General features: G+C 39.0%; 1 protein-coding gene across 3 annotated transcripts in view; it reads right to left on the reverse strand.

The window, feature by feature from the left end:
- The window catches only part of LOC149019218 (piezo-type mechanosensitive ion channel homolog), a 113,373-nt gene that overhangs the window by 61,122 nt on the left and 39,501 nt on the right, over nucleotides 1-12,750 (reverse strand). For all 3 annotated transcript variants that reach the window (XM_089153253.1, XM_089153252.1, XM_089153254.1), the window contains 3 exons: nucleotides 9,671-9,755; nucleotides 7,919-8,131; nucleotides 7,621-7,798 (listed from right to left, as the gene is read on the reverse strand). In XM_089153253.1, the coding sequence (XP_089009379.1) occupies nucleotides 7,621-7,798; nucleotides 7,919-8,131; nucleotides 9,671-9,755 (476 nt within the window). The remainder of the gene's footprint in view (nucleotides 1-7,620; nucleotides 7,799-7,918; nucleotides 8,132-9,670; nucleotides 9,756-12,750) is intronic.

The following is a 12,750-nucleotide window of genomic DNA, read 5'->3' on the forward strand; positions in this document are numbered from 1 at the left end:
ATGAAATATAGAACCAATAAGGCATAAATGAAAAGCAAGTGATAAGATACATCAAGTAACTTAAACACCAACATAATTCCATCCATACGAGTACAATAGAACATTAAACATTTTACCTCCCCCCCCAAAAAAAAAAAAAATGAGTACAATAAAACATTACTTTCTCGACTCTCAAGAATAAAACAACACAACCATCATAAAATAAATATAAATCATAAGTGCATCACAGAAGAAGGTAAGATCAAATGAATCAAGGCCAGCTCTAGCACCATGACCATGCCTCTACCAACGGCTCTACGTCTTTCAACCAACTCCATGAGGTGGTTAGGATATCATCCATCACAAAATTAAAGATATTAGAGCGCCTGGTGTATCCCTATAGTTTCCAGCCAAGTGTTCCTTGAACCTCAGTTTGCCTCTGATGATGACTTTACTACTGGAGTTACAACTGATAGTCTATTACTATAAGGACTCGGTGTTGCCAAGCAATAGCATTGTCCTCCATGGTCTATCAACCTTGAATGAAAATAACAACAACAACAACAATAAGCCTGTCCCAACTAAATGGGGTCGGCTACATGGATTCTTGCCCTCCAATCAGTTCTGTTCGAGGCCATGCTAGATACAAGGCCTAAGCTATACATATCATTTCTCACCACTTCTCCTAATGTTATCTTAGGTCTACCCCTAGCTCTTCAACCTTGAATGAAAATAAGAACCACCATATTCAATTTCAAACAATAGTAAAGTGAAACAACTAAATTACTTGTACACTTGTAGAAGTTCAAAAGTTTCAATTTTCAAACCTTGTAACTAGTTGGCCAGTGAGTATCACTCAACATTCTCCCACGTCCTATTCTGAGTATAAGCCACGTAGGACATCCAAGTCAAGGAGTTACTGTAGTATGTCTCATGTGTTTATATGGCGCCGATATGTCTCAAAGACGGAATACTGGAGGAACAAAACTTTAGGGTAATCTCTAATAGTAAGTGGCTGCAATCCAAAGTCCTTTTTTTGTTGGTGCTTATATTGAACATGTGGGTATGGGTTCCTGAACCAACCAATCAACATCCCACCTTCACTCCCACATGAGAATTCTCTAGGATAAGGGTCTTAGGGAACATGATGCACTCCATATGATGAGCAGCCACTATAATCGGAATTGGTTGTGTAATCTCCGTATGTATACCCCGAGGACAATCAACTCTGGTGGTGAGTACCACTAGTGTCTATGCTCATATTCTTCATGCTCTCTACCAAACCATGCATGCTTATATCACTCATGTCCCCATGGGCACACCTCCTAAAAGTCCGAGAATGGGCATGGGCAAAGCGGTCAACATCCAATGTGGCTTGGGTAAACTTGGTCTCTCCAATGAATCCTAATTGGTTTCGATGGTGGTGACCCCCCCTAACTTCCACCTGCACCACCAGAACCTACACCAACAACACAACTACTACTTGCACACTGACATTGCCCACCTAACTTGAAGTCAAAGGATTGTGACTTAGTGGCTGAGTAGCATCATCGACATCATCTAAGCTCCAATTATCATTATCTATAATATGTCATCTAGGTGGCTCCTTAAATGGTCAGCTAGTCATGTGGCTGCTTGTGTATGCACCACACCCTCATCCAAAGACATGTGGGTATACACATCAGTTGGGTCCACAGCAACAGCAATAGTGAGTCTCGGTTGCTCTTCTGACTAATCTATCACTAGTCCACCTTGATCCCTAACCCATTGGTATATCGCATCATCCTCCTCACCCTCTGAGGGTGGCTTGTGGAAAATATCCATCTCAATGAGGTCTCAAGCTTCGTCATCCATATCATCACATATAGGCCATACTCTCAACCTCATATTATAGTGCAGATACACTAGTTGCTTGAGTCTCTTACTCGCCCCAAACTATTGTGCATCTTATTGTGGATGAGTGAGTAGGTGCTCCAGTTCCTTTTGCAACTAGAGGATTAGCATATCTGTAAGAGCATCTTAATGGCTATCTTCCTCATATTTGGGGCACTAGTTCCATATAGCACCCACCAGTCAATTGCTCACAAAATGTAAAAATGCATTAGCCTTAGGGACTTGCCAATTAAATCTTAATACTTATAAACTTATAGTACTTGATTAATTACTAGGGTCTCCCTTATTCCTAGATGCAATTGCACCAAGTTTGCCAAAACTCCCACAGCCATCCCTCAAATCCTTGATCTGTACACCCATATTTCAAGTTTTGACCAAAAAAATAACACAAGTCTAAGTACTATATATAAAAGAAGAAAATGAAGAAACCATTGAAAAAAACTTCTCACCTCTCCATTGATTATCCCCTGCATACCAAGATCTGGCTCCAACTTCTCCACTACCTCTTATACTGCAATCTTAAACTGGACCTCAACCCCAGATTATGCTTGTACAAGTATTTGGGATTAAGGTAGTAAGCTTGTGTTGAGGAAATTAAAAACTTTGTTAGTAACTTAGTTTTTTTGTAAAAATGCAATCAACAATATATAAATTATACAACACAAACTGACTCACCAGCAAAGTGCAAACGATGCATCAAGTGCTTTGCCAATCTCTCATCAATGATCTTTAGGTAGACTTTGGAGGATCTAGGGACAGCACCTTGCCGAACCCCTTCATCTACTAGAGGGAAGCGTATATGTGGGGCAATGTGGGCTTCTTCTCGGCGTCCACCATCCTCAAAACAAACACAATAGGCTCCTATATGCCCACTGTCTTGTCAAGCTCCCTCCAAAAGGACTGATTAGCAATGGCTTGTTGGTCTATTCTTCCTTCCAGTGTGCTAAATCTAGGCCAACCAAACTACTCCTATCTCATAAACATGTGTCAAAGACCCACCACTTTCTTCCGGAAGCTTTTAAATGCCACATAGTTGGCGGCAAATCTAGTCAAACCAAGCCTCACCAGATCACCATCACACTTTGCCCTCATCATACGCAAGACATAACCATGGTTATATATGAAATTGCTCACTTGTCTTGCCCTTGCAACCACAATGCCGATCTGTTTTCCTCTTCCCCAAATCCTTCAACATAAGATCAATGGAGTGTGCTACACAATGTGTCTAGAAGAGCCGAATCCTGTTGCTTCTTATACATAAGCATTCCTGGCCTTCTTGAAGTTAGCATTGTTTATCCGTAACAACTTAGATAATGTTGCTTTCTACATCAAGGATCACTTGCCTCAAGTACATGTAGTCAGAGTCCTTCACTTTGTCTAATGCATCTATAGACTTCAAGAACACTATCCTACTATAGCAATTTGCCATGAAATTAATGATGAACTATTCAGTAGGACCAGTCCATCCATCAACCATCACAGTGACACCACATGTCTCCTATCATAGCCTCAGTGTCTTGATGTAGTCCTTCAATTCCTTCACCTCAGGAAAGTATTTGTGCATCAATTCCCATGTTGTTAGGCCTCTCACCCCTACACCTGCCCTAGCTACTACACCAATCATCTATGGTAATGTCCAGTTTCAGTTATATTAGCTGCATAGTACATGAACTTGCTGATTGCCTCCTAAGCTTGATCCTCCCTACTGCCTCCACCAAACATATGAGGGATGGTTTGTTAGTAGGAGTCTTATTGCCTAAATGTGGTGGGGTATTGCTCAAGAATAGGATCCACCTACTATAAGCATGCTCCTCTCTATGTCTGGTCCTCCTCCTCTCACCTTCCTGCTGGTAACTAGATGGAGCTATTAACCTTGACCTAGATGCACCCAGTTCTCTATCCTGCATATATTACTTCATCTTCTCAAAACAAAAGGATTGTCTGCAAACTTCAAATGCAACCTTCATTTGTCTCCACTTGGCTACTGACTCCACACCCATACTCCTCATAATCTCATCATCATCTAACTCCACATCTACATCCACGAGATGTCTCTATAAAATTGCCTCCTCAAACTCCTTTTGTTGTCTTACCCTCTTTACTTTTTTCTATCTCTCTCCTTTTAGATTGCCTATAATGGCTTGTTGTTCTTCATACAACACCTTTGCACACTTGGCCACATCCTTTTATCCTCCCGCCAAGTGTTGTTTCAATCTAGTTGCACCAGCAAGTTTCAACACCTTCAAGCAATACTTGCATTTTGACTTCTTTTTATTGGCGGTTAGGGCCTCACCGTGTTGCTAAGTAATGATTGGCGCCCCACTGCCGGTGCTACTCCCACTACTACGATTGACCACTTAACTGACACACATTACGCAACATATTAATAGAATGATTTATTGAAAATTAAAAACATACAAAAATAATTTATAGAACAAAATATACACACTTTGTTCAAAGAACACATGCATAGCATGTTTAGATTAACATGATTGTATTTTTAAAATACAGAACCTAACATATGAATCGTATTTCAAAAAAAAAAAAAATCATCAGTAAAATATTTTAATTATTTTGTTAATTCTGAAAATTAGAAAAAAATAACAATAAGCATGAAAAAGAAAATTGAATCCATGAGGTTGAAACCTTCCAATAGACTGCAACACACTAGAATAAATTTCATAACCAACTATTTTTCAATTCTTTTGATTTAATTTCTTAGAAAATGTATTTTTTAAATAAAAAATAAATTAATAATAATAAATAAATAATTCATGAAAGTGTAGATCAGAGCAAGATGTTGAGCATATATTTAATCCACACACAAAGACCTACTTTAGAACATAGTATTTGAAAAAATAAAATTTTCAAGGACAATTTCACCTTGGTTGAAGAACTCCTTCAAATGGCCCTGTTTGATCATCTTTTCTAGATTTAGATGTGCTGAATCTTGCTACAAGTCAAGATCCGGTGACAATCGGAAAAAAGAAAGTTTTGTAAGCTTCAATGAGTTGTGAGGCAACAGGAGGTGAAACAGGTCAAGATCTCGCTCGAATTTTGGTATTTAAAACAAGGGGTGGACCAAGATCTCAAGCGAGATCTAATTCCTTGCCTGATAGTCGTCCATTGCATCCCACGATTCTCTTTGTTAATAACAATCTTACAAAAAGTCTCTTCTTAACCATTCTAAAAGTGAAGCCCTTGGCTATTTCTAGTTACTAGGGGGGAGGTATTTGTAAGGTCTGCAAAGTTGGGGAGGTGCACCGTTAATGGCTACAAAGTGGGGAGTGCATGTAAAAATTCCGACTAGAAAAATACCAAGTTCAAATTAGACCATAACTTTAAGGTATGGGTGTTATAGGGTGTCTGGTGGTGTGCCAAAGCAAAGCAAGGCAACAAATACGTGGAGGTATGGTGTGGTTGCCTGGCCAATCAGAAGTAGGGCAGCTGCAAGGGAGCATTACGGCAACAATTATCTTTGGAGTTGCAAAGGAGGCTTAGGATCTACAGAGGGATCCTAAAGCAAGCTGTTTGCAATCTTAATGATAGAGATAATGATTTAGTTTCCATCCAACCATGATATGAGGCTGCAAGGACTACGATGGAAGGAGTAGCCAGGTAAACATAGATCTAAAACATGGGGAGGGTACTGTGTGCAGGGGAGGTGCAGATGAGCAAAGGTGGTGTGAGAGGGTAGGAGTGCATTGGTAGGGAAGAGGTTTTACTGGAGCAGTTCAGAGATAGGTGTCAAAAACCTTAAAGTGCATCCAATTAGGGAGGTAACCAGTCATACACTACCAGTTGTTCAAATCCAAAAACATCATCATCCAAAACTGGAGGAGTGGCAGGAGGTGGAGACTGGGGAGGAGCTATCCAAACAAATTCAAGCACAAGAAAGGTGATCTCTCTTCATTGTTCAAGCATCCATGTAGCATGGTCGGAGGACTCGCGAAATTCACCGAGAAGTAGTGAGACGAGAATATGTGCGAGATGAGACGATCTGCTTGGTACATAGGCTTCTGATATAACCAGAAACCAGAAATGCCCCCTTAGCCAAAAACAGGTCCTAGGGATGCTGCCCAACACCTACAGCTTTAGGAGGAAGCCGAACTCAGGGAGGGTTATTTTGATCTGTCCCCTAGTCACACCCAATCTAACCTAGTTTGATTCAGACTCCTGTCAGGATTTTAGACCTACTATTATTTTTGAATTTGCACCCTTGGTTGTTAACTTACAAAAAAGTCCTAGTCTAGCTCTAATTCGAGAGGGAAACTAATTCTACTTTTGTTTTCATGTTTGGATTTGTGGTCAAGTTATTGAAGAGTCCTAGTTAAGTTAGGAGTGCCAATTAGAGAGGTATACCTTTGTTGCATTCCTATTTCTACAAGGTATCCCTCAGAATAGCGGCTTCCCATTTGGGGGCCAAAGTGGATCTCACATTTACACTATTTTTTCCCTATAAATCTGAGGTCAATAGTGTGTTCAAAAGGGCTGGAACAGATTGGGTAGCAAGTTTCAGCCCCAAATGACCCCTGATAACCGTTAAGTTGGAGACTGTAGTTGAAGCCTCAAGTTGGGGAAAAAAATCCCACCAACCTTGCGAGATCTCAAGGCAGCTCTCTTTCTGAGTAGAAAGGGCCTCCAAATCAAGATCTTGAACCAGGCCACGTAGAAAGGGCACCCGAGAACCAAGGCTATTCTGCTGAGGCTTTCAGTGCTCCAAAAGCGAAGGGTAACTAGACAAAGAGACACCCATAAAGGAATGGAACTAAGTTACTAAGGCCAACTTTTTATAGCTTCAAGAGGGGATCCCACTGCTAAATGGAGATCATTTTTCAACCCACCAACCAAGGAGAACTAAAAGGTGTCCAAGCTTTTACATCTTCCAAATAGAACTTAAAGATGAACACTCCATTGTCTAGCAGGTAACTGTGAAGAAAACATCAAGCTTTCCATTGTCTGTCAGAGAGGCTTGGACAATGTTAAAGGAGGGTCTGGAGCCAGGGAAATGGGCGACAGATATCTTAAATTCGGGGGTGAGACCGTAAGAATGGCATTGGAAAAGAAGAAAACTGAGGTAGAGGCTTCAGAAGATGGCTGGAAGAAGCAGACGGAGAGCTCAGGGCAGGATGAAGAGGCGGAGGAAAAAGAAAGGACCAGGATGTGTCTCTGGCAGGAGTGGAGAAGGATGTAGGTTTAGGGCAGGAAGGAGCTCATCACATTCTTACCTTCATGTGCCAATATCATGAAGCTTTCTGTTCCTATATGCAGTGAACATAGGTTTTTAGAAACCCTCAGACAGCAACGTGAAAAGCTCTAACTAATTTTTGTCGAGTCCTTTCTTGCTTTGTAGCTACTACCAGATCTTGCTTTAGTCACCTTTGAACTTCCCCCTTAAAAGCCTCCTCCAGAAGGAAATTTCTTCTAGCCGAGTATTATTTAGTCAGCATGGGTGTACTTGGTCATATTAGAGAATTCATACTTCTAATGCAGTACCCTTTTGAACACAAAAACCCACAGAGCATATAAAGGAAAAATGCAAGGTCTTCAAATAAAACAGAAAAACTATATCTATTAGATTTAAGTGACGAACAAAATAAGACGATTAGGCTAATTTTAACTTATTTTGTTAGTGTCCCCAAGCAAAGGAAGACATAAAAGAGAACAAGGTATGCTATCATTAGAATAAATTTTCCACAGTAGACAACAGTACTTCACATAGATGAATCCAGCAAAATATCCTCTTACCTTCTACAGAACCACCATCATTCAAGGATTGCCCATCAGCATCAGACAAGTAAAGGAAAACAGAATTGCTTACAAGATTACCCATGACAACAAGAATTCCAAGACAAAATTGTGCAAGCAAAAATAATCCAGGAATGGGGTAATGCCACAACCCTACAGTTTCCCAGATTTGCATATCCTGAAATAATTTCCAGAAAACAAAAATTCATTAATCTTCTAATATTTCCATTTCTTACAAACAGAGACTTCTATCAAAATTAAGGAACAAATTCTATACAGATCATGGACAGAGAATTACCCTTGACTTTTTATTGAGGAAGGAAAATGCCACATTGAAAATGTATGTGCTGGCAGCCCACAAAAGTATGAAGACAAGAAGCAACCCATTTAACCGGTGCAAGTGGAAGACAGAAGGGAACGCATAGAGAATGTAGCCAACATAAGCAAGTAACGCAAATGCACATAGACTTGCAAAATGGAAACTCCAGAATGAGAGAGCAAGCAAGGAGACCTGTCATGTTCACCACTGAAGGTTTTCAAATAAGAACAATTAATGTATTTCCACTGCAAGAGCACAGACAATGTATTTCAATTAACTCAAAACAAGATCTTTTTTTAATAACGGTCATCAATAGCATTAAGTTCTTTTTTAGCTATTTAAAAAAAAAAAAAAAAAAAAAAAGATCTTACTTTGAGATTGGACACATGTCAATAATCCAACCACGTGGGTTGGAAAATTTCCTCTCCATGTGGGTAGAGGATCTAGACTCTGCCCAGATTTCATTGGGACCTAAAACTTGTTCATGTCCAGGACATAAGTAATGAAATGCTTCTTAAAGTGGAATTACTGCTTTCAAAGTGTTCTAAGAAACTAAACCTGAATGACAAGTTGACAAGTTGACGACTTGAGTTTTGACCTGATAAAAACGTGTCAACGCTGATTACTCAGAGGTGAAGATGGGAAGGGTTATAAACAACTGACCCAGGAAGTAATGCTACCCATCTCAAGAAAAATATATGATCATCGATTTTGGATCCTTCCTGCGAAGCAGGGAATACAGGTCATACAGCTGGATAGATTTGCCCCTCTCAGACCCTGCAGTAGTAGGAGCCTTGAGCACTTGGTCACTAGAGCCTTTTCTTTGACTGTCCCTCCTTTAAAAAATTCTCGCATCTCACTCTTGCTTCCATTTGCCCACACCCTAAAGGCCCTCTTCCCATCTTCCTGGAGTTGAGATGGCTCTCCACCATAAGTGGCTCCTTGATCACTGACATGATCAGTAGATTGGTCTTCCGCACCTGCATTTCTCATATCTAGTTGGAGGGCAACCTCCATCTTGAGAAGATATTGGTCAAAATCTGGACTTCCATATTTGGAGGTGTAGGTGGTGGGAGTGTGGGAGGGAGTTGGAAGTAAAGATGAGCATCATTTTTATTCTTTTATCTTCCAGGTTTTCATGGACTCTGGTCGCATAATTCTTTGGGTTATTCCTCTGCAACCTTATTGATCCCCTGTTGTTCTCCATCCTACACCCATCCCCAACCCAGAAACGAAGGGAAAAAGAAAAAGAGAGAAACAAACAGACAAACAGACAAACAAACAAAAAGATATCCTACTTATGCTAAAGCTTAGTGCATAAGATATGCTAATCCTCCAAACCATTTGGTTGCCACAGCATTAATTGCCAAGCCACAATAGTCTCCCAAAGAAAAAATTACCTTCTGTGGACAACAATGGTGTTCAAAGTCAATAAAGACGGACAATGCCATGATTTTCACTTCCCTAGATTTGATATAGTTTGTAGAGTTCTGCTTCTCCAAGAAGAAAACCTAGCTCTGCTCTGGACCATAATTCCACTAGTAATGCTGGACCATAATTCCACTAGTAATGCTGGGCCATAATTCTTACCAAAAGCATAATACAGGAACCAGAATATGGTCCAGATCAACATCAAATCCCGTCATAGTAGTACATACATAAAATAAATTTTAGGAAACAATAAAAGACTTGAAAAAACAGGAGAAAAAGAAGTATTCATAGACTGCTTACCGGAAAACCATACGTGAAAAAGTTGATGCTAAATGTCCGGAAAACAGATCCCCTCAGCAAAACATTGGTGTGCCTTACACCAGATCTGTAAAACATCAATTGCGTCATGATGCTTGTCAGCAGAACACCAAGTAACCATGCAATCTGAGCTAGGATATAGGCTCTTTTTTGTATCAATTCTCATTCTCTATTATGAGATTTTTTCATTGTTTTAAATGATTTGGCATCTATTATCATTTTGATTTTTATTTAAAATAATAGAAAAACCTCCAAAATCCATACTGGACTAAAAGTCCATTGTGGATTATGGGGACAATTCATTTTCTTCATTTATGCGGTGGCATAATTGAAATTTTAAAATCAAGATGGGGGTACAACAGTAAAAACGCATTATTTTATAAAAGCCCAAACCCTAACATATGTGCTAGAATGAACGACGCTTCTCAACTCTGCAATCCATCTTTCTTTTTCCACTTCTCACTCGCAGTGGACTTGGAGCCTGCAACAGATTCTTAAGGTGTACAAGAATTCAGATCTTTTCTTGCACAGTCCCTTGGACAGAGACGCCTTCAAGTTCTTGCAACTCAAGGTGGCTCCAAGACTTGACTCCGTCCGAATATTCAAACCGAAACCCTTGCTCGAGAATGAAGCACAACTCAGAGTCTTCAGGTTTGTGTTTTTCTTATCTTTTCGTCTGAAATCCCCATCTAGCGTTCTTGATTCTTCATCGTTTTCGTATAAATTCAGAGTTTTTGTCTTCTTTTTTTTTTTGGTAAATAGACTGTAAGAGAGTGTGATTTTCGTTCTGTTGTTTGAGAACTCTATAATCTTTGTATTGTATTTCATATTGTTATTTGTCAATATTTGTCAATCCGTTTGTATTCGACTTTTGTTGATTTGCTCTCCTTTAAACTGACTTCTCTAAAAGCTGTACCGGGAAATATATAAAGCTTGAGCTCTTACAACGAGTTAAAATTCTGGGAAAAAAGAAAAAGATAAACTGTGGTTCTTGCGGAGTTGAACTAGGAAATATCCCCTGAAATCTGGAGGTTATTTGCATCTGAATTTTGATTCTGTTTCGTTTTAAATGTTCTGTTTATGTACATCGCTTTCCCTCCCAGGTTTGTTTTCAATTTTCTAGATTTTCCCAGTTGAATTGCCATATCTTCTAAGTAGCCAATTTTGGAGCTTGAGTCTGCTTTATAATATCCAAATTAAAGGAGGAGAAAAATTAAAGGAACCTAACCGTGTGGAATAATGAATTCAATGAAATTTGGGAAGCTAGATTCAATTATGGTAGTGGGGTTTTTAAATTCTTTAATTGTTTCAGTTTTCTCTAATACTTCAAATTGAGTGTTAGCTGTGGAATGGTTTGGTCTGATGTTATCATAAGCCAATTCAAATTTTGTTATCTACGATTACGAAGTGATAGAGTTTACGATTGAAGAAAGGTAATGTTACACAACAATAGCTTTCTTATTGGGCTTAAGGATTAACAGGCTGGCTGGTCAATGTGTTGGGACGAAGTGTAGTTCTTGCTGGTTTGCTCTGGTGGCTTTGTGGTTATTATATCTTCACTTTCCCCCACTATTAATTTGCATTGATACCTTATCGCTGACTTTAATGTTAGTTTTCAATCAGGTATTTTGAGGTCTAAGTAAAATATTGAACCTTGACATTTGTTTTGTTTTACTGTCGATGCCTATGCCCATATATATATTTCTCTATCAAGGTCAGTCAGTTGAACAATGTTATGGTGCAATGACCAGCTAAATGTAAACAGGAGAAATTGGAAAGTGTATGTCATTAGGTCAATGAAAGAAAATTTTAAGAGAACATAAAGAAGAAGTAATCTTTTTCCGATTGAAAGTTTGGCGCTAGGGGATTATATATTTACATTTTGTGATTGTGCACCTATGACTCTTTGGTTACCCCTTTCAAGCTAGTGCATTAAAACCAATCATCGTTAACTTCCTCAATATCTCATGCAAATGGTATCCGTAAATTCCTTTCTAAACAAAGATGCCTGCCAACAGTTCTGGCTAGACACTGGTGTGCAAATTTGGCTACACATTTTCTTCCCCATTTCGTGTTACAATGATTATAACCTGAATTTGTTCTGGCATATCTTGTTATGTTGAATCTTTATGTTGACAACTTAATTAAACCTGGGAAACCAGTTCAGGGAATGATATCTTGAATGAAAGTTGTTCACAAATTCGGTGTTTGGTGGATCTTAAATCAAATTATTCTACTTGGTCTTGTAACTATGTTGGTGTAATGGTGTGCTCCTTTTTGTGTTACTAGCCTCTCATCTCTTAGAAACCCTTTTAGAAGCCTTAAGTTGACCTGTTCTGAAAATTTCAATGAAATTTAGTTTAAGTCTCAGAACTTCAGTGACTGAGTGGTTCCTTCTCAAAGGGATGTATTGGATTACAAGGATTGGATATTGAATTGGTTAACTATTCTTAGCTCCTTGAAGAAACCAGCTGTGAGTGCTAGGTTGAACAAGTGAGGATGCTTCTCTTTTTATTCACTTATTTCTTTTGTTTATTGGATGATTTGTATTTTTAGCAGAAATTTCTCTGACATTCAAAACAAAGGCCTAAATGCATTGATACCCCCTTCTATGTTTCATAAGCATAAGCACCCTAGAGTTGGACTTACATTGGACACATTAGTGCAGCTGATATCATTCATTGTATTTATCCCGTAAATGTCTTAACAACCTAGCGAATGATCACCAAACCATTTTTCCATTTGAAGAAGACAATCTTATTTTGTGATTTTCCTCTAAAATGTTAGATGTCTTTTACAGGCATGTTGCTATTTTGGCTTTGGGTGATGATTCACTCAGTGTATTGGATTCGTCAATTCTAAATAGGTATGTTGATCTATCAGAAGGGGTAGTGAGGTAGAAAACCCATCTGGTTATTGTTGCCCTTGTACCCTGGTGCGCCTGGTGTTCCCTATATCTTGACATTTTGGCTAGTTGCATCATTAATTTCTTGTTTGAATCTTCATGATGGTGTTCGAAGTGTGAGATTCTTGCCTGTATATTAATATTTTGGCATGCATAC

The sequence above is a fragment of the Hakea prostrata genome, chromosome 4 (genome assembly GCF_041222555.1).
Source record: "Hakea prostrata isolate BN-2017 chromosome 4, UWA_Hpros_2, whole genome shotgun sequence".
Classification (NCBI taxonomy): Eukaryota; Viridiplantae; Streptophyta; class Magnoliopsida; order Proteales; family Proteaceae; genus Hakea; species Hakea prostrata.